Genomic DNA, 21020 nt, shown 5'->3' with positions numbered 1-21020 from the left:
CCAAAGTTCCAACATCTAGTCGGTGATAGGCACGGAGGATATCGGAGGGAGATTGCGGGTTTCCTTGGCTTTTCACACATATTGCCTTGCTCTGGCGGTCTATTTACAGATCTTTGAATGCTCACTCCCCAGGAAGCAAAGGTGGTGTTGCAATAGGCGCCGACCTTTCATAACTTTCTCCCGCAACTCTTCTCGATTCATCGTGAGGCCTCACTGTCTTCAATCGCAACTCGAAATCTGTTGAGCGATTGGACTACGTTGCCAATGCACGTCGCATCCCCACGGGGTTTCTGGCTTCGCCCGCGTTTCCACCAAGCCCAGCCGTCGTATCGCAACCCACTCGAAACCCACCAAGACCTTGGCTGCTTTCTGGTGACCAAGTCACTATATATACTCATTTCCGACAAAGCTGCAGATTCGGTAGTGAAGATTCCGGGCCATCGGGGCGCGATATCACCAAGATCGACCGAGCAGGTTTCCTTCAGAGTTTCCATGAACGGCAAGACCTTTAAACGGGATGCCCGTCGCGTCGGATCTAGAGACCATCACGTGACGGTTTCTCAACTCTTGAGAATAGGCCGCTCTGAGATTCAAGTGAGTCTAGGATCACATCACTATGCCTTGCCCAACAAACAATGAACAACGCATCGCCCCCTCTCTGCTATGAAACGTCTTTTCTCTAGCCACAGTATCCGCTGCTTGTATCCTTGCCATCCAAGGTAAGCTCGTTTAATCAGCCATGATCCATCGCCTTCAATGCTAGGAACAAAAGTCCAATTGCTGGGCCAGTGCCACAATCCATGGCACTGCGCCACACCCTCAATATCTGAAAACACGTCATCCGCCCCCTTCCTCGCCCACGCCGCAGCCCGTGTTGCGCGTTCCCTTCCAGGCCGTTGAAAGACTGGAAAGTGTGTTCGCCTTCTTCATGGGGAGGCGCAATATTAAAGTTCAGAGACAGATCAGTGATGCGCGCCTATGTTGTCAAACGTGATCCAAAGAACCTTCTTCCTTTTTTACTTCATGCCTGTAAACCTCTAAGAATTCTCGAAAACTTGGAAGATCTTCTCTGAAACACGTTGCATCTGCATCGCCAAGAGAACATCGTCTTCACCAAGATGGACACCACGCAGGAACGGGAGCGTCACACGACGAGCTCCATTGCGGAGCAAGAGCTCTTCTTTGGCTCATCGCCATCAGGCCAAGGCCAGCCTCAGTCTGGGCGGCAGCAGCAGCAGCAATATCAGCCCCGATGGCACGATGACGCCCAAGACGACTCACCCGTCGAACCAAGGAGCGGAGTTCCGGCTGTGAATGTCATTCCGGCTACGCCCTCTACCCTTCGTTCAAACAGTGTACGCTCAAATCTCTCTTGGCGGGATAGGGATGCCGAGAGGCAGGCGGCGGCGGCCGGCGCGCTGCCCGAAGTTGAGGAGGAAGATAACATTTACGATCCGCCGAGCACTCATAGACCGGCAACACCGCCCACCCAGTCCAAGGTTTCTGCTCACCACACGGCGTCAACCTTTGACTCGCCGACTCAGACGAAAGTGGATGAGGATTATAATGTATCGCCCATGACCGAGCCTGCTATTTTACACAACGACACGGGATTCTCTCATGCAGACTCAGTTGACACTGCGGACGCTGAACGGTACTACGATGCGTCATACTCTCCTCAAAATGAGCACCCTTCTTCATTTGATAAAGGAAAAGCCGTTGAGACGCATCCGGAGCCCGCGGTACTTTATCACAACACTGAGCACTCAAACACCAATGAGCACCGTTCATCGATCGACAAGGGCAAAGCCGCAGAGGCGTACCCGGAGTATGAAGAACGGCCGCCCGCACCAAATCCCAGGCCAGTATCAGAAGTTCCCGACTTTTACGCTCAAGAACATGGTGGCTACGGTAGAGATCATGCGGTCCAGGAGCAAGAAGACCGCGACTATGCAATGGCCTTAGCACTTCAGGAAGAGGAAGAAGGCCAGTCACCGCCCCTTCCACAACGACACACCCAACCAGCATGGAACATTAACGGACCCCTCTCCTCCAATCCCTTCTCATCACCCGAAGATCAGGACCGCGCCCTCGCTGAGCGTCTCCAAGAAGAAGAAGAAAACGGGCCCCCGCCCCCCTTACCAGCCCGCCCTCACCCCAAAGCCGTGGCAGAACTCCTCTCTCAGAGTCAGGAACCTCCTCCATTCTCAAGGACGCCCTCCATAGAAGGCATCATGCCGCCTCCAAAGCGTCAGGGCTCCGACTTTGGCAACGACGACCCTTCAAACCCGATTCACTACAGCCGAGACCCCCACAAGCTCATCACCTACCTCGTTCCCTTCCCCAAGCCCTGGCTGGGCTCCAAGGCGCCGTCTGACGCCATCCCCACCCGCTTCCTCATCTACACACCCCCGCCTCCGCCTCTCCAGGCGCCGCCTGAGGGCGTGAAGGAGGGCGTTACCCACAAGGTGCAGCGGAAGTGGCAGACTGAGGTCAGACAGGCCAAGATGAGCGACGCAAAGACGACCAGCTGGGCGGGATTCAAAGCCAAGTGTACGCGCGGGGTGGATAAGGCTATGCAATATACCACCACAAGTAACTTGGATTACTTAGCTCGCGTTACGCCTCCGGCGAAGCCACCCTCAGCGATATCGCGCAAGCTTTCATTGAAGGGGAGGATGAAGAAGGACAAGAAGGACAAGAGCGCTTCAGGGGATGAGAAGGAGACCAAGAAGAGCCTCGATGAGAAGAAGCGTGAGAGTTCCGACGTCAAGGGGGACGATGCAGAAAAGCTCCTTCACGATGACGAAAAGAAGTCCTCCGAGGACAAGGATCTCGATGAGAGGGTGAGGGATGAGAAGTTGGCCGAGGAGAAGGGCGACAGGGAGGAAGAAGATTACTTCAAGTCGCAGCAAGTCGACAAGGATGAGCAGGACGAGCTCATAGAGGATGACCCGGCTCACACGTCTCATGAGACCAAGAAGACGGTCGGCGTAGAGGAGATTGTATTTGTGTACTCACCCTCGATGAACATGACCCCCGAGGCCATGAGGGAGGAATTCGTCAACTCGATGATGCGAACGAAGTCCAAGGCACAGCGCGACGCCGTCATCGCGACTGGTCTGCTTCCTGTTTCGCTGGCTATTGACTTGGTTATGATTGCCGTCTCTGGGCTCTTTGAGGTCAACGGTAAGTCTTCTTCACTCAACATCCAGCCTTTTGTGATCTACTTACTGACTCTCATATAGCTGTATGGGCATACTTCACGATCAAGGGCTCCAAGACGGCGCGCTCTGTCACCAAGCGTATTACTTCCTCCTCCAAGAAACCCGAGTCCATCGACCCCGAAAAATCAGAGGCCGAGTTGGCCAAGGAGGACAAGCTCCATCTCAGTTTCAAGCCGGCTAATCGCATCGACGTCTTGACGCGATACCTGGAGGCTGAGTGTCACCGCGTGGATTCGAGATTGTTCCCCCGATACACGTCTGCACCCACAGAAGTGTAAGTTCTTGCCCCCAACTTACCCACCAAACCTCAGTCCATCGGTGAAAGTAAAGCTAACATATGGATTCAGGGAATGCCTAGAGGCGATCGGCTGGTCTCCCGCTCTTACACGCGGTCAGAAGAACTGGGAAGACGAAGCGTGGGAGGTGAACGATGTCAAGGAGGATCTGAAGGTCGTGATGCACAAGGCCGCGAAGGAGTGGCGGAAGTGGTGTAATCGGTACGAGAAGAACCCGGAGAAGAGCTTGACCAAGTGAGAGCATGCGTTTGATTTAGAAGCGCTGCATGATTTGGAGCAAATACACGACATTCATTGTCTCTTCTGAGCTGGAGGTTTCATGATTCCTCTAGTTCGAGATTATCCACATCTTGACTGCCCCCACCACGAGACAGGCCTCGCCCTGCCATGACTTCGAGAGATTGACCCACAGTGAAATTTTCATGTGAACCCCATCGTGCACTCAGAACTCCGCTTCCTAGCCTGCGAGGTAAGAGTCCCATCTCGAGGCAAATTAGCAACAAATAATCCGATATGGTGTAGTGGCCAACATGATGCCCTCTCATCTCCGTGAGAGGTTAGGCATAGCCCCGAGTTCGATTCTCGGTTTCGGAAATTGAATCTCATCTTTTGCTTTTTGACCTATTTTACATAGATAGAATACTACCTAGAAGATCTTACTTGACCTTGCTTCCTCCCTTTGTGTCAATCCATGCATGGTTCCGTACCAAAGCGAGAATTCTCCAGTCTCATGACGCTGACCATCTTCAACCCTTGTTCAAAAGCGGGACTGCGTTCCGTTCTGCAATTCATCCATATACCTATGCCAAAGCAGCCTCAATACCTAGCTAGCTAATGCCAAATCTCAACTCAAATCAGTGCTCGACCTCAGTCTCCAAGGCGCTCCTCAAAGCTGCCTCGTTGCGGGGGGTGAAGGTGACCTTGTAGGAGCCTGGCGTAATAATCAGGTTGGTCAAATCAGCAGCGCCGGTGATGGGATCAGTGTCGATCTTGTCCGTCGATGACAGCTCGAAGCTGGCCAACATGCGGAGGAAAGTGATGTACAGCTCCCGGTTGGCCAGCATGGTTCCGGCACACATGCGGTAGCCCATGCCGTAGGTGAACATGGGTGCTTCGGGGTTCTCCAGCCAGCGCTCGGGGCGGAAGACCTCGGGATCGTGCCAGAGATCGCCATCTGAGGAAGAGTCAGCAAATAGTTTCATGAATTATTCACTTCCAAGTGGAGAGTGTAGACTGACCCATGTTGCAAGCCCAAGAGTTCAGGAAGACTACGGTGCCCTTTGGTACCAGCTTACCCTCGTACATGAACTCCTTGTTCGTGGCACGAGGCAATGAGAGGCGAAGGACAGTAAAGAATCTGAGTTTAAAAGTCAGTCAGAGTTGCAGGTCGTCGAGCATGTCATGTCCAAGTCGTACCTTAAGCATTCGCGCACCAACGCGCGAAGGTAGGGAATAGTCTGGTCATCGTGCGCATCACACAACGGGTTTCCCTCGTCGTAAGTCTCCCTAATCGCCTCAAACGCCTTCTGCTGAATCTCGGGGTGCGTCGCCAAGAACCCAATGCCCCACGTCGATACCGCAGTAAACGTCTCGAAGCCGGCAGAAAGCATCGTGAGACTGATCGATGTCAACTCGACCTTATTCAGCTTAGCCTCCTCGTCGAGCATAACGTTGGCCTGAATACAAGGCTCGTGCGTTCCGGTGCGAATCTTCTCCTCGAGGTCACCGTTGAGCTTGGACAGGTACTTGTCGCGGCGGATTCTCATCTCTACGGCGTGGCGCTTCCCTGCCGAGAAGGGGTTGTAGCGGAGGAGGGGGATGTAGTCCTGCATGTTGTCCGTGACGCTCCTCGTGCGGCTGATCTCGCCCTCGACAGTCGTGATTTCCTTGAAGAGTCCGTCGTCGTGGCTGGGGAATCGCATGCCCCAGTTCAGTGTGACTGCCAGCGACAAGCTGAGTCTCTGGACCAGGGGCAAGGGGTCAACGGTGACTTTGCCTGCTTTGCCGTAGTTGAGAGCATCTTTGAGGAAGTCTCTGGTCTCAAGATCCAGGTGGGGGATGTAAGTCTCAATGGACGGGCGGTTGAGAGCGGATGCTGCGCCCTTTCTTCTCCTCTTAAGAGACTCATTGTAGGGAGATGTGCCAATGGTGGTACCGGCAGTATTAGCAACAATCTATAGCATGGATATTAGAGATCCCATCTTGAATGCGCTTTAATAGTGATGCAAACCTTGTGGAAAGTATAGAGCTCTGGCCGGGAAGCAGTCGCTTGAGAGTTGTTTCCAAACATGACCTTGGCCGCGGCGGCAGTGTTCACAACCAAGACCGGGAGGTTGCCGAGCTGGACCTGATAAACGGCACCAAACTCCTTTGCCCAATCCTTGTACACCTGCGAGGCATTACCGCCGAGCTGGTGCAGATTTCCTATGACGGGGAGTCCCTTTGGGCCATGCCAAGCGGATAGACGGGCTTTCGATCTGACAACCTCATTTGCTATGAAGTACACTAACACGGCGACACCGAGAAATTTGGCGAGAAACTCGGTTGGTCGGTGAGTTGCCTCGTGGACGAGGCCTTGTACGAGTTCTGCGACGAGCATGATGGGCAGACTGCTGTTGGTGAGAGGGATCGTTGACTTTGTTGGTATTAATGGCAACGACAGACTAGATGAGCAAAATCATTTATAATGTAAGATAACTCATTGGGCGGAAATCTCACAGTAGATTTCACAGTTCCCCGCGATTTGTCTTGTCCTTGGCCTGGGCCAAATCGCGGGGTCCCGAGGACATGGTTTGGCGTCGGAATGGCAGTTCCAAATTCCGCCCCCGCGTCCCGGCGTTGCGCGGAGGCCGCACAGGTCACACTATGACGTGGGATTGGACGGAGTAAGGTAGTTCGGGGTGGAAACAGGCAGGCATTAGTCGGAATCATGTTTTATAGTCAATTGGCTTTCATGCGTTCCGCAGAATGAGCAAGCTGTAAGGCGAGGAACTTGGTGAGAACTGGTCGTGAGTGAGCCGGGATCCTGAATGTTCATCGCCGGCTTCAGACTCTCAGCCCGAATCGCATGTTACACAAGTTCGTCAATTATTAGAAATGCATGTCATTTGCTTGAGTTGTTGCAGCAGCCTTGTTGTCAATTAGTTATTGCCAACATCATGCGAATCACTACTAGTATGGTGGTTAAGTATGGCAAGCTTCAAAGGAGTCGACGAATACACTAGCGTTCACTGGATTCTGATTTATAAGGATGTCGAGAGGTTGCATGGTTCGTAATACATCAGGTCATTTTATAGCATATCGACAAATAAGTGTGACACACCCATGGAGGTGTTCATATCATCCACGAGAAACGAATCCTCTGGCCCTCGCTCTGGATCAAGGCCGTCACCGTCAGTACCCAGAACAGGTAAAAGAATCCCAAAATCTCCCCCGCCATCTATCGAGTTGAAAAAGTCGTTCAGCTCCTGCGCCATCTGAGCCTCGGTGAAAGGCTCACCCGAGCCTGCTGGCCATGTGTCGAGCTCCGGTGCGCGCAAACCATCATCGACAGCTGTCGGCACGCTTCCAGGTGGGATGTCCATACCTCCAGATGAGGTGGGTGGTGTGACTAGCGCGTGACCATGCTGCGTACTAGGCTCCCTGGTCTCCCTCGACTGGGGAGCGTTTAGTCCCAGCTTTCGCCAAGCGAGCCGTAGGTCGCTTATTCTCCTCCACAGCCGGCTAGAGACATACGATCGAGCACTTAGACCTCTGATCAAGTCCAGTGCGGTATGGAATTCATCGCGGACTGAAGCGCCGTGTTCCATTGGCGACAGGGCTACCACTAGGAAGATGACTCCCAGAGCTGAGACAAGGAAATGGTTGAAACACATTTGTTGATTTTGGTAGATGTCTGTTGACTTGTTGAGAGAGTCAAGCATCTGGATGGTGTCCTTGGCCAGGTTGACAAGTGACTGGACCTTGGACTTGTTGGACTTGAGACTGGATGTTGAGTGGAGGAATGGTTGAAGCAGAAGGATCTTCATCTGGTTGGCTCGCAGGTGAAGCAGAACCTGCAGCCGTTGAAGACCTCTAGACGTTGTAGAGTTCGTATTGGGGCTCGCCGTCTGCTCGTTTGAGGAAAGCCTCAAATCTTCCGGGAGGTCTTCATACCACTGATCTATGCGGTACAACAGGTAGGAGATTTCGTCGTCTCGAATGGCGCCCGTGGCTCTCGCCGAGTTGTACGATGTCGCCCAAACTTTGTCGCCAATTCGGCTGTACTCAACCATGGCTCTGAGATACGGAACATCTTGATCCTGCAGTTGAGAAGGTCAATACTTGTCTCTCTCACATTCGCACTTAATCGTTGCGTGACTCACTGGCTCTGGTAATTGCTGGTCAACATCGAAGTTGTGCATCACGAAAGGCAGTCCTGCGCCAAAGCCCCAACGCCGGTCTAATGTGTAGACACACCAGAATAGCCGCATAGCCATCTTACGTTTTCCAGCATCCTTGAAAGTTTTGCTGATGGTTGCTGATTGATGAAGTCCCATTTCCAAACACCATCGGGCAACAATGCCGACAAGTCTCCAGGCTTGCAAATCGTCGCCAGTCATGAAGCTGTAAACCGCCTGAAGGCTTTTGTTAGCAAGCTTGTATAAGCTAGTCCAACTGTGGGCGCCACTTACGAGCAAGATGTAGAGCATAGTCGACTTAATGCTCGCCGATTCCCATAGCTTGTCATGTGATGACTTCCTCACATCGAGGAATAGGGATCTGCCAAGCTGACTTGAGCCTCCCGCTTCTACGGTCAGGGCTGTGGATAGCACCATCTTGACCAAGCTCAGATCCTGAGGATCAATAATTGTCGGTCCTGGGATTGCAGCAAAGGCGAATCCAAGCCGAGAACCGCTGTTCATAGCATGGTAAAGGCTTCGAACTCGTTCGGTAAGCCACCCGATGTCGAGAAAGGGGTACTGAATTCCAATCTCTTCTTCATACACATTGCACAGCCGAACAGCTTCTTCTTCGTTGATCAGCCACAAAGGATCTATTGACCCGACGTCTAACCCAAAGGCTGTTTGGATAGATGGTGAAGGTGGGCGAGTTGGATTGACAGATCCAGGCATACCGCCGGATTCGTGATCGGCGGTGCCGATACCGCGTGCTCGTAGATGTGTTCTTGCAAGACTGATGTTAAAAGTGTAACTAGCTGATGGTTGAGGCTCGTCTTGGCTAGCGGAGGATTCAACGTCCACGACAATGGGGCCAGGTTGCAGTGCCGGGTCCACCACTTGGTCATCTGGATTGTCCAATGAGACAGGGAGATCTTGGATCACTGTTGGTGCAACCTCAGAATGTAGAGGGCTTGACTGATTTTCCGACGGTTGCTGGGACTGGTGCCGGCGTAGCTGGTCAAGGCCTCCTTGCAAAGAAGCGACTTGATCCCGTAGGGATTGAATGGCTTGTGCATCGGTATCACTACTAAGTTAGTCAATAACATAAAGTACCGTGTCCATATCGAGCTATAGACTTACGCGCTATTTCCTCGGTCTTTGCGTGGTTTCTTCGAGGCTGGGTATGCACCTGAGGCTGTTAGTCTTCCTCGCTCCGCTCCGGCATTGTGTGGAATCGATCAACCCACAAGTCAATGCTTGACGAGCGCAACGGAAACAAGGGCTCTTGCCATTGCACTTGCTCTTTCTTTTCCGGCACTCAAAGCTGCAAGGTTTTCGAAACGTAATCAGTACTCCGTACAGCCCAGCAACCAACGTCTGCTTACACCGGAATCCCGAATATGGGTCTTCTTACCAGGCCTTGGAAATGTATTTCCCTCGAGTGGTCCGGGCCTTTGGAGCACTCGGAATTCCGCTCTTCTGAGAACCGGGGGATCCGGCTTGCGGGCCGTCGCCGCCGCCGACCGAGCTGGGAGATTCTGGAGAATCCATGTTCCAATTGAAAGTGAAAATAATAGCACGTGATCGCCTTCCGCTCTCTTCTTTTCTTCGTTCTTTTTCCTGGGACCTGCTTCTTTGAGCGAAGCAGTCGAATGATAATCGAACGATAAAAGAGGTCGAGGGAAAAGGGGCGGAATTTGAGAGGTAGGGTTTCCGGGGGGTTTTGAAGGATCTTGGCTGGACATTAACCCCCGCCACCCCGCAAACTAAAGGCGCTAGATCTCTGGGGTAAGGTGGCTTTCAGTGGAGATTGATCACTATCCGTCAAAGCCGGCATCACAGCCGAAATCCTTCCCGGCATGCGTTTACCATTTGGCTAATCAGGATGCTATGATTGATCCCTCAGTCTCCAGGTCTTGTTCCACAGGGAGACACAGACTCAGAAATTGGAGTTTCTTTACTGGATGGTCGTATGGGGACGGAGATAAGTGCAGGAACCCATATGACTCGGTTGCTAGCCGGACTAAGCTTGGAAGGGATGGATAGTCCCGTGCTAAACAGTTGCGGAATGGCGGCGTCCGCAGGTTTCACCTCACTAAAAACTCTTGCGACTTGAAAGCCGCAATATGGCTCTTTTCGTACCTAAGTATTCCTCAGATTTCGTTGAGCGCATCAGATATACGTGTAGCTTAACACTGGAATAATAATACATCCACAAAGACACAAGTCTCGCTCGCAGGTTGGTCGATCCAATCGTGAAGAACTTCCCATGCAAACAAAGGCGTGAACAGCTTGTCATGGGTATGTACACTTTCTGCAACGTCCTGTCAATGCCACGTGTAACTCCTAAAGGGCTTTCCAAACATTACTCTCGTCCAAATCGAGGAGATCTGATACCATGGGCAGGCGCGGATCGAAGGTTCTTCTTAACGATCGAATGTCATCGGTGTCCAAAATGCCTCTGTTAAGGTGGGATGGCGGGGTTCTTGGCGGAATTTCCGATGGTTCCTAACACGCAGAGCTAGGTCGGAATTCGGAAAAAGTTCCGCTGCTGCGCTGACTGGTGTCCTCCGCTAAAGTTGTTTTCTTGTAAGAGCGCCCCTCGTGTAAAACATTGGCAACGGCTGCTTTCCATCATGATGCCATGATATGGATCAATGCCTGGCATTCGAGCGTGTCTCACGAAAATCGGGCCTTGCGCTTACAGTTCTGTCGCTTATAATCCTATCGTAGGACATAGTTAAAATCGATACTGCCCGCAGTAACGGTTATGTCCGTTCCCAGATCGCAAAGGGCCCCCAAATGCAGAATTGGCGCAGGCAGCTGAATCTTCGTTCTTATCAAGTTTTCTTTACTGATGCAATCTGAATTACGGAACGAGAAACTCCTGATCAATATACATTTCTACTGTGTTTATCGAATTCCTCGTGCTGTCTTGAGTCTTATCTTGTCTGGTCGGGTTCTTCGGTAACTTAGTAGTGATAAGTAGTAGCCGACTATGAAAAGCGAAGTTTAAACGCCATCTTGGAACACGAGACAAACTCATGCGAAGAATTTGGAGAATAACTCCAAATTATTAGCATACTGACGCGAAATAAGCAAGCCAAGATTGAATGGTTTACTGGCGAGGCTTCGATAGATCTGTGCAAGAATGGGGTTGTAGTAGTGTATCATCAGTGAGCAACCTCGACTGTGAAAGAGGGTCCGAAGATACAGTGAGGTCTGGCGCCACGGATCTCAATACCGAAGTTACACAGTGGACGTCTAGGCCAACAGCGAAAAAAAGACCGTCCGCATCTCGCACAGATCACAAATTTCCAAAGGACTACAAAAGAAACATCGAAAAGTCCACTGCTGCAAGATTAGTTTCACCTGCGACTATTTTGTTGTGATTTGAAGAGTCCATTCAGTCGAGGATGTACACATTTGTCCCAGGACAACCTGGCGGATCTCCGGTATTACGAATCGCCCAATCCGGAGGGCGGCGCCCATGAAGCTTCAGTGAAGCAGGTGGAGCACCACAACAAGATAAGGTCGTGTTCTTACACTTGGTACATTATCATCACTCACAAGGCCTCAGTATGAACGAGAAATCGCCTACCCTCTGTGTCCCAGCTAGGATCTCCAAATTGAAGTTGTACATCGTGAAAGACATTCACACCCCGCGGTTCGACCCCAAGTTCCCCCGCTCGCGCGATAAGACAGTTTAAGCTGGCTTGAAGATGCCTTCAAAAGTATAAATCCTCCTCAACCGAGACACCATAAACCCTTCTCACTCTCCGTGATCAGTTTGACCTGTCCCTACGACCTGATAACATAGCTGAACCTTTCGAAAAAATTCAGACGACCATGGGCAAAAAGAGAGTTCTCATCAGTTATGATGTCGACGTTGATGCTGTCTCAGGCTGGCTGGGCTCCTACGGCGGCGACAACTCGCCCAATGACATCAGCAGAGGTTCGTTACTGGAGTTGCCCACTCCAAAGCTCGGGCGAGGCTTCTATAAGAGAATCTTCAACCTCATGTGGCAATCGTTGATAATAACTATTGCGACAGGAATATTTGCAGGCACCGTTGGTACTCAGAGGATGCTCAAGCTGTTCGAAAAGTACAACATCAAGACGACGTGGTTCATTCCTGGCCACAGCCTCGAAACGTTTCCAGATGATATGGCTGCTGTCAGAGATGCGGGACATGAGATCGGCCTGCATGGCTACTCACACGAAAACCCGACCGACATGACGATTGAGCAACAACAAGATGTACTAGACAAGACTTACAGGATGTTGAACGACTTCTGCGACGGCAAACCACCGAGAGGATGTGTCGCACCTTGGTATGACTGTATCCGATGTTTTGATAGAATGTGCGGTCCCTAACTAGCAGCTAGGTGGGAGACCAGTGCGGAAGGCGCTCAGCTTCTCCTCGATTACGGCATCGACTACGACCACAGCTTGGCACATCATGACTGCCAGGCCTACTTCCTCAACACAGGTGAATCCTGGACCAAGATCGATTACTCTCAGAAGGCTGAGACCTGGATGCAACCTCTCGTTCGGGGCAAGAACACGGGACTAGTCGAAATCCCATCCAATTGGTATATCGACGACCTGCCCCCGATGATGTTCATCAAGTCGGCACCCAACAGCCACGGCTTCGTCAATGCGCGTGAAGTTGAAGATATCTGGCGTGATCACTTCGAATACTTTTATCGCGAGTACGACGAATTCATCTTCCTCATCTCATGTCACCCAGATGTCTCAGGGAGACCTCATGCTATCTTAATGCACGAAAGGTATGATACAATCATTCGGCCTTGGAACAGAATTTGACGGCTTATCGGTTACTGACGACTTCTGAGGCTGATTGAACACTTGAAGAGCCATGAAGGTGTTGAGTTTGTGACGATGGCTGAGATGGCCGATGAGTTCAGGCTTAAGAACACGCTGGCTTCAGGAGCGTTGATGCCCGCCGCACCTGGCTTGGTCCTGCGGAAATAGTGCTTCGTTAACTTATGTTGAGTCAACTCGGTTCACATTCTGATCTTTCCTTCTTAAAGTTATGTATTATGAAGCGGCTAGGCTGCTGCGAGCTCTGCAAGCTGGGTGCGTAGGGGTAACGTTGTGGGAGTTGAGGCTTCTGTTTGGAGTTCGGATGTCGTAGGTGATCTGTGGCACGATCTTCATGTAGAGCTTCGCTATTCTGACATGGAAAGACCGCGGAAAATTGAAACGTGATATCTTAGGGTTGTTCTTGGTCACTGTGTATCGTTTGGAATGACGATGCTGTCTTTTCCAATGGTTAAACATTGCGGTGAATTCGGTTGATCGGGGCAAAGCAAACCGAGCGCTTGTTCAAATACACGAAAAACCTCCTCATTGCAATTCGTGGACACACCACTCCATTGATCTCTTCAGGCCACATTTCTCAACCCAAAAACGCGGGGTTGACATTTTCACTTTGCTTCGCTGAGCTCTGCCATCAACGGTATCGTTTCGAAGTTGAATATTCCACAAAATGAGCCTTTCGGCATCGTTTGCGGCGGACTCCGCATGGCCGCTATGGGACACCGAACCTGTCGAGGGGGCATTCGAACTCAATCTTCCACAAGGGACCATCGATCAAGGAGTCGTCAGAGCAGTCTCAAGACCATGGGTGTTTGGCTATAAACCGACAACGAAGCCCAACGGGCGCGCGGTGCTCATTCTGGGCGGCGGCGGTTACATTGAGCTCATGGTTGGCCGCGAAGGTGTCGCCGTCGCACGCTGGCTCGCTTCCCTTGGCTTCGAGGCCTTCGTACTTGTGCACCGATTCCCGACAGCCGAAACAGGACCTCAAGCTCCAGTCGACGATGCCAGACAGGCGTTGCGTTTGATCGAAGAAAAGAAGGCGGCGCCGGCGGGTTTGGCAGTATGCGGCCTGTCCTCTGGCGGACACCTTGCGTCCGCGTTGCTAGCCGAGTACCCGGCATCGTGGGCGTCTTCTTCCGGGGCACCGGTACCGAAGCCGGAGTTTGCCATTATCGGATACGGACCTATCTCTACCAATGCTAAGGGGCACACCATCGTTCCCAACAAGGCGCCTCTCGACCCGCCGGCGAAACAGGAGCTTTACGATGTCGTCATCCCCGATCAGCAGATTTTGCGCCCGGCGCCGCCGACTTTCATCGTGTATTCTGCCAGCGATCCCGTGGTGCCTGTAGTAAACGCATACCGGCTTGCGCAGGGGTTGCAAGCAGCGGATGGATCTGTCGAGCTCCACGTTTTTGCTGACGCGCCCCACGGCTTTGCTTTGGACACTGAAGGATTGCCGGTTTCGAAATGGCCGTCTCTGGCTGAGGCGTGGTTACGGCAGAAAGGATATCTGGCATAATTGAGTGAGAGACAGTACAATACCAACTTCTACAGTCTATTCAGACTATTACCTCCTTATTGTACTGTGAAGTTTGCGGGAGATCAAACCGCGGTGAGACGAACATTTGGTAAACTCAATGGGTGTGTACTGTAATCAGTGACCCCCGCCGCTAAACGAAGTTGCATCAGGCACCCAATTACCCCCCAACCACCAGCCATCGAAGGATCACGCAGTCATCTTTAAGCGCCCGTTACGCGCCTACTCGTGCCAGTTTGGAACTGCCACCAGAAAAAATGGGAGCTGAAATCAGAGTGTCGGAAACTAATGTAAGGCTCCCGGAGTTTGCCCCTAGGTTGACACAAATCTAACAAGGTTCTTTCAGTATTGAGGGTTTATATGCCCGTGGTCATATTGAAATACCAGCCATGGTTAGAGTTCTGGCTCGGAGAACCATGGGCTGTACTGTTTATATACCTAGATAAGTATCGACATCGCCCGACTGTAACAGGCGATCGCAGAATTGTTGATGTCACTTGACGCAACCAGTCTTCGGCACTCTTGACGGTGCAACGTCTTTCCAGGATCGTCATCAAGGGATGAATAACACCTTCAGAGAAAAGCCTTCTGCCTTCATTCAATTCGTGGTAGGACCTGTTTCTCTGCTACTTTCAAGATGGCGCCGAGGTCGGAGTATTCGCAGTCTTCGACAAACATCCGAGGTCTTTTTGATGAGGATTTTACGGAGAACAACAAGAATGCTTTTGTCGTTGGAACACAACCACTTCTCCAACGGGACGTTGAGCTTGATAGCTTCCTAGGGAAGACGTCCGTTAGCGGCGAGGACAGAAGTGCAGACGATACTTCCAGTCACGCAGCAGCTTGGTGTCCAGCATGGCTTCGATCAGGGACATTGTTAACTTTCACCGCTTTCTTTCTTCTCTTCGGCGCTTCCCTCCTTGCGATGTTTCAGTTCTCTCAGCAGAATAATGGGTTGGTCACCACACGGCAGAGCTTCGTTTATTTGTGGCGGTTTGGCCCAACTGCAAGTAAGTGAAACCAGCGAAGACTTGAAGTTCAAACATTTAATGTATAATCTTCAAGTCCTTACTCTATTGTCCATCATTTGGTCTAGAGTTGAATTACAGGCTATCCGGTACATGCCTTGGATCGCTTACCGCGATAACCCCTCGATCGGCAAGGATGGATACTCCCTCGACTATACGGCCATGTTATCGCCCTCGATTCTTTATGAATCCTTGCGGAGAAGACACTTTCTTGTCTTCATCATCGCTGTGGTGTCTCTTCTAATGAAGATCCAGATTGTTCTTGCCCCCAGTTTATGCAGCCTGGTCAGCTTCCAGGCTGAACAGCCCGTCGAGGTTCGTGTGCTCAACTCATTCAACGTCAGCACTCCAGCGATGTCAAACAGAGAGACGAGTGCATACTACATTGCAAAAGCACTGCAGAATTTTGAAATGAAGCTACCATTTGGCATTACCGAGAAGGGAGCTTATCAGACATTCTCGTTTCGTCAGGGCTCTGGACGAGGGACAGAAACAGAACCGATCACAGTTACTGTCGATGGGTACTTTGCAGAGATGCAATGCCTGAAGCTTAGGAACTACTCGCATACGGACCTCAAGGAAACAGGTCCTGCCAGAAGCTACTATGCTTTCAACGCCAGTCTTTTGTTCGAGGGTTGTGATCAGCCAGTTTCAGTCACCACCGATCGAATGATGTGGATCAATTCCAGTCCTAATGACATGACGTTGCAGAGTAGTTGGAATGTCAACAACCTAATTGATGAGCCAAAGCCCTGCTCGAATTTGCCGCAACAACACAACCAATCTTTGTACTACGCAACTCGTATCGGGCCGTCAGCAAAAAATACGTCACATCCTGCTGTTCTCAATTTTGCGGCGATTTTGTGTTCCTCAACGGCCTGGGTAACCCCAGTGGAGATAGTCGACGACGGTGTGAGCCCGAATATGACGGTAATACCGGGCGGATCCAGAACAACAGTCAACGCGGATCTTTGGTCCATGCTGGGGAGCTCCATCCCCGAGACATCTGGTCTTTGGGGTGGCTCAGGGACCGGTGTGATTTTTGGACCGATCATTACAAATTTCCAGTTCAACGGCAAAGGAACGAACAATGACACTGATCCATTATTGTTCACCAATGAAGTTCTTTATGACGCGGTCATGAACACAAGCACTATCCTGGCCCCTTTGATTGGCCACTACCGTCTACGAGAAGAAAGTGTTTCCCAAGCAACCGGGAAAGCAATTGTTACCATCGAGAGACTGGTTATCAACCAGTGGGTTTCACTGTTGATGACAGCGCTGTTCTTCCTACTTGCTATCCTGACCTTGGTCGCCCTACTTCGCTACAGGAACAGGATGTCAGTATGGTATAGAGATCCCGCTACAATTCTCGGCAATATGCTCTTCTTCCGCGACAACATGGGTCTATCGAACAATGGCATGGAATCTCAGTTGCGTAACTTCGATAAGGAATGGAGCTCTTGCGATTTTACCCCTTTACTACTGAGGACGTGGACACGAGTGCCGATCTCTATCTTCATTCTTGGGATAATCGGTGGACTATACTACACCTTGGGCATTTCCGAAACACAAGAAGGGCTTGCCTATATAGACGCTGATGGGTACCTACATTTGCTTTGGACATCAGTTCCAGCGCTGGTAATGCTTTGTGTTGCTTTGTACGTCGGCTGCTGCGACTCCGCATATCGAGGGTTAGCGACACTTTCATGCCTGTCTCCGAGACCGTGCAGCGCACGACTACTTGATATGTCGTTTCTCGATATGATGGGACTGAGGGCATTATACTGGTCTATCCGAAAGCGTGTTTGGGCAGTCAGCCTGTCACAATTGCTCATCTTCCTCTGCGGGTTTCTTACAACTCTGGCTTCGGTTATGTTTACCGTAGACCCGATTCCTAGCTCCACGAATATCCAGCTACGACAGACAACATGGTTCGGATTCCGCCAGATGACGTTGAATGATGCTGGGTCCTTCACAGCCACGCGAAATTCGTTGAGCAGCCTACTTCTGCGCAAGGGCGATGGCGCTCTAACCTACCCGCGGAACACCTACGATGATCTCCTGTTCCCGATCCTTGACGGACTGGAAGGAACAGAGGTTTCTCCAAACATTTCTTTCCAGCTCAGTGTTCCGGCTGCCAAACTGGCCCCGATCTGCGCCAAGTTGCCTGCCAGTACCTACAACATCACGTTCCAGAATTACACCGAGGAGGACAAATTCTTCGAAGTCCATATGGTTGAGTCGTTCGATTGCCCCAATGGAAATCGAGGGCAGCTTACGGGCATTATCTCTATGAGTGCTGCTACGAACCGGCTCGGCCATTCATACTTCTCGGACATCCTCGAATCACCGGAAAATACGTATTCTATCAACGGTCTTTGTAAACTTGGGCTGAACATGAGTGCTCTTGACTACATACACTCCCCATTTCGGTTCCAGACTTACGTTTGGGGGGAGTTCAACAAAGACAAAAACGATCTCGATCACCTTTCTATCTGGAGATGTAACTACACCTGGGTTGAATTGAGCACCAAGGTGTCATTATCCATGGAGTCAGACAGTATATACATCCTCGACCCCGAAAGACCGCCGGAACCCGATTTATCAGCGACGAAGCTCTGGGATCCTCCATTTGACGTCCCTCACTTCGACTATCAATTCATCAACTTTCAAGCGGGTGATGCGTTCCCAAGCGTTGGCCTCAACGAACCCCTCGCTGGATCAATGCAAAGGCAATTCACAGTCTTGATGGAGCCATACGGTCAACTACCACTCAGCGCATTGGGTGACCCTAGTCAGGAAAGCAACGTTCTCGATGGCCTCAAACATAACTTGGGGTTCATTGGTGCTCAACTCGCCAACTTAGAGAATCGCTTTAGCGTCACTGACTACGGGGTACCTTAGCGGAAGACCGTGGTCATTTGATATGGAGGTGAAAGGTTTGGCACCTGATGGTTTCCATAGCATGAAATCTATGGCTGCACTGCTTCATGGCTCGAATATCTCAAGCCACATGCACCTACCACAGAGTGTTCATCTGCTATCAAAGGGCGACCTCTATAGTCGCATAGATGATTTGAGCTTCCGAATGAGTTGGTTTCAGAGAACCATAGATCAAGCTAAATACTTCACTATTGGGATCTTAGGTGACGAAGAATTTATGTACATGGGTAAAGAAATGAGCATAAAGAGTGCAATATGAAGGCCTTGTTGTGTCGAGGGGAAAGGCGAGACTGCACCTTGGAAGAGCTTAGTGCGTGAGTAACTGGTATGACGGAGGAAGCTTTATCTTAGTAGAGGTTGACAAATTGCAATACCCAGCACAGGAACCCAGGACATTTCGGTATCGCATCTTCAAAAAGAGAAAGTGCTACGAAGAAATGAACAATCGAGCCGCTGTTGGAACACTTGTTCAGACGATCTGTGGGGAGGGTTTTATGGCATTGTAAGAGCATGTCTCAACCGCCCAGTCTTCCGGCCAACAGTTGCTCGTGATATGATATGTTTTGAACTTTCCGACCTCCATGAGCAGATTGGACTATTGTTTCTTGTGGTTGCCAGTGGTTGCCTCTCATCACCGTGCCGTGCCTGTCACCGGCGAGCAATGCGAACGGATCGACCCCTACGGCAGCACGGCATCGGCCCGCACATACTGCTGCCGTCTTCGGTATCGGGTTTTCGTATTTTCAGCATTTCTTTCGTCCCATCTTCATCACTGCCGCGAATGGATTACTCATTTTGGTCAGTGTTCAACAGGGAACTGCTGCTGTCGGCCTGCCATCTAGCTTGTGTCAGCCTCGGTCAGACGTCAATTGAAAGCTTACTGGTTTCCCATTTCTACAGGTTTTGAAACACCACACGAAACCATGCGAGCCCCGACACTCTAATACGAATACTGTTCAGCCCCAATTACCTCCTCATGTAAGGGTTTCTTTGTGTGCCAGATCCTTGATCTGTGCTGTAGCGGCGATTTGTATTTGTTGGTGTGGACTCATGTCAGAAACTGCAATCCCAAAGTATCGCCGCTGGATATTTGTCCATTTACATCGTCGTGGAAGTAACGACATCACGACTTCTTTCACACCTCTTATCCTTCACATCAGTAGTAATCTGGTCAGGTCTCAAAGTCAGACATTTGCGCGTGCTGGCCACAATTTCCGAACTCCTTACTACTCGCGCCATTTATCATCGGAACGCCTATTCACTACCGTCAAGATGGCGATTCCGGAACAGGGCATGGTTATGATCGTGGTGGGGGCGATATTGATGTTCCTCAACACCTTCTTCGTCGGTCTGCGAATGTACACTCGGATCTTTATCACGAAGCATGTCCGACCCAATGACTATCTACTACTCACGGCTCTGGTTCGTATCCCAACTCGCAGTGTATGGATTCGTCTTGTCTAACGCGATGTTTACAGGCCGCATTTGCAGCTCTTTATGCTCTCTTGATTCTAGGCGTCCAGGGTGGAATTGGTGGCAGCATCCTTCAGGCGACGCTACCCGGGATCGCTAGCGCCCTCAAAGTACTCTTTTTCCTGGAAATTATTTACGTTGTTCTTACTTCCGCAATGAAAGGAAGCATTGCTTTGACCTTCATTCGGCTGTCGCGTTCGAGGATCCTGACTAAACTCTTTTGGGTATCAATTGGCTTAGACGTGGCCATCAGCCTTGCCTTCATCATCTACTTGTTGGTCCAGTGCCAGCCGATTGATTTCGCATGGAGAATGCTGGATGCGGATGCAAGGGGACACTGCCTGCCACTCACTGGTCAGCTCTATATGGGATATGCGCTGTCCATTGTAACGGCAACTCTGGATGGTCTTTTGATGATTTCACCGTGGCTCATGATGAGAGGCCGCAACCTGAACTCAAGGTTGAAGATGTACATCTACGGCATCTTCGGATTGGGAATTCTGTGAGTTTTATCTCGAGGGGCTCATGAAGCCGTTGCTGACAAGATTGCTAGCGCAACGATTGCGAATATCATTCGCCTTGTGGCACTGGTCAAACTCAAGGGCTCAAAGGACCAACTTGGTATGTGGTGATGTCTCCAGTCTGGCTGATGTAAACTAACTGTGGTCACAGTCGACGCAGCCCCCGTATTCAACTGGTCTGCTATCGAGGTCAGCATCGGTATTATCATTGCTGGATTGATCGAACTTGGCCCACTTGCCGCCAAGTACAACATCAAGGGCTTCGAGTCCTACGTCGGCGACGACACCGAAATGCTTACAAAGCCAATCACTCACGAATCAAGGGTGGAAGATTATGAAATGGAAACACGAAAGATGTAATGATGAGACGAGTACAGTACAGGGTGCGCAGAGAGCAAGTGACGGGGTGATGATGGAAAGTCTCAAGGCAGTATTCTCTGGCAGAATACCTTTTGGCCGCCATGCTCAAATATAGGATGCAGACCTAATGAGGGCAGTACTTGGCTTCTGACTAACGATTACATGTTACCATGGTCTTGATAATAATACAATTCCAAACTTCCCGCCTTAATATGTGGACGATACACACGTTTCTCAATGGCATTAGTTCAGCGAGATTCAGGATTCAAAGTGCTTCGGTCTGTTTCCGCTACCGCTCTTCTAAAAACCTTCACCCAGGAACTTTACTTGATACAAACACTTGGCTGACTCCTAACTCAAGGTAGTTAGGCTGGAAGAAAGTCGCCCACACACCAATCA

The 21020-nt window shown here is 50.8% G+C and overlaps 8 protein-coding genes and 1 non-coding gene across 9 annotated transcripts; 7 read left to right on the top strand and 2 right to left on the bottom strand.

The window, feature by feature from the left end:
• Positions 1-629: 629 nt before the first annotated feature.
• On the top strand, positions 630-4052 carry BDP55DRAFT_640200 (uncharacterized protein). Its single transcript, XM_060573317.1, has 3 exons — positions 630-3189; positions 3249-3501; positions 3575-4052. Exons 1-3 carry the CDS (start codon positions 1119-1121, stop codon positions 3759-3761), a joined length of 2511 nt encoding a protein of 836 aa, XP_060436779.1. The 5' UTR covers positions 630-1118; the 3' UTR covers positions 3762-4052.
• BDP55DRAFT_t16 lies at positions 4031-4117 on the top strand. Its single transcript has one exon. It is a non-coding gene; the product is annotated as a tRNA-Glu (tRNA).
• BDP55DRAFT_640197 (cytochrome P450) lies at positions 4110-6262 on the bottom strand. Its single transcript, XM_060573316.1, has 4 exons — positions 5754-6262; positions 4940-5697; positions 4762-4880; positions 4110-4697 (listed from the first exon to the last, which is right to left on the bottom strand). The coding sequence occupies exons 1-4, from the start codon at positions 6120-6122 to the stop codon at positions 4378-4380; spliced, it is 1566 nt and encodes a 521-aa protein (XP_060436778.1). The 5' UTR covers positions 6123-6262; the 3' UTR covers positions 4110-4377.
• Positions 6263-6461: 199 nt separating this feature from the next.
• Positions 6462-9124, bottom strand: BDP55DRAFT_735939 (fungal-specific transcription factor). Its single transcript, XM_060580349.1, has 2 exons — positions 7888-9124; positions 6462-7824 (listed from the first exon to the last, which is right to left on the bottom strand). The coding sequence occupies exons 1-2, from the start codon at positions 8635-8637 to the stop codon at positions 6814-6816; spliced, it is 1761 nt and encodes a 586-aa protein (XP_060436777.1). The 5' UTR covers positions 8638-9124; the 3' UTR covers positions 6462-6813.
• A 2630-nt stretch (positions 9125-11754) lies between these two features.
• BDP55DRAFT_538681 (polysaccharide deacetylase family protein) lies at positions 11755-12903 on the top strand (the record flags this gene model as incomplete). The annotated part of the gene is made up of 4 exons (XM_060567971.1): positions 11755-11860; positions 11960-12239; positions 12294-12698; positions 12765-12903. 4 exons carry the CDS (start codon positions 11755-11757, stop codon positions 12901-12903), a joined length of 930 nt encoding a protein of 309 aa, XP_060436776.1.
• A 517-nt stretch (positions 12904-13420) lies between these two features.
• BDP55DRAFT_722288 (Alpha/Beta hydrolase protein) lies at positions 13421-14275 on the top strand (the record flags this gene model as incomplete). The annotated part of the gene is made up of 1 exon (XM_060578582.1): positions 13421-14275. One exon carries the CDS (start codon positions 13421-13423, stop codon positions 14273-14275), a length of 855 nt encoding a protein of 284 aa, XP_060436775.1.
• Positions 14276-14930: 655 nt separating this feature from the next.
• On the top strand, positions 14931-18228 carry BDP55DRAFT_625275 (uncharacterized protein; the record flags this gene model as incomplete). The annotated part of the gene is made up of 2 exons (XM_060571451.1): positions 14931-15303; positions 15359-18228. 2 exons carry the CDS (start codon positions 14931-14933, stop codon positions 18226-18228), a joined length of 3243 nt encoding a protein of 1080 aa, XP_060436774.1.
• BDP55DRAFT_640178 (uncharacterized protein) lies at positions 18144-18750 on the top strand. Its single transcript, XM_060573315.1, has one exon. It carries the CDS (start codon positions 18251-18253, stop codon positions 18524-18526), a length of 276 nt encoding a protein of 91 aa, XP_060436773.1. The 5' UTR covers positions 18144-18250; the 3' UTR covers positions 18527-18750.
• Positions 18751-19682: 932 nt separating this feature from the next.
• Positions 19683-20439, top strand: BDP55DRAFT_640177 (uncharacterized protein). The gene is made up of 2 exons (XM_060573314.1): positions 19683-20242; positions 20294-20439. Exons 1-2 carry the CDS (start codon positions 19713-19715, stop codon positions 20370-20372), a joined length of 609 nt encoding a protein of 202 aa, XP_060436772.1. The 5' UTR covers positions 19683-19712; the 3' UTR covers positions 20373-20439.
• Positions 20440-21020: the final 581 nt, after the last annotated feature.

This window comes from Colletotrichum godetiae (genome assembly GCF_030913485.1).
Source record: "Colletotrichum godetiae strain CBS 193.32 chromosome Unknown BDP55scaffold_1, whole genome shotgun sequence".
NCBI classification, from domain to species: Eukaryota; Fungi; Ascomycota; class Sordariomycetes; order Glomerellales; family Glomerellaceae; genus Colletotrichum; species Colletotrichum godetiae.
Note: the sequence above shows the minus strand (reverse complement) of the source record. Positions and strands in the feature narration are given on the sequence as shown.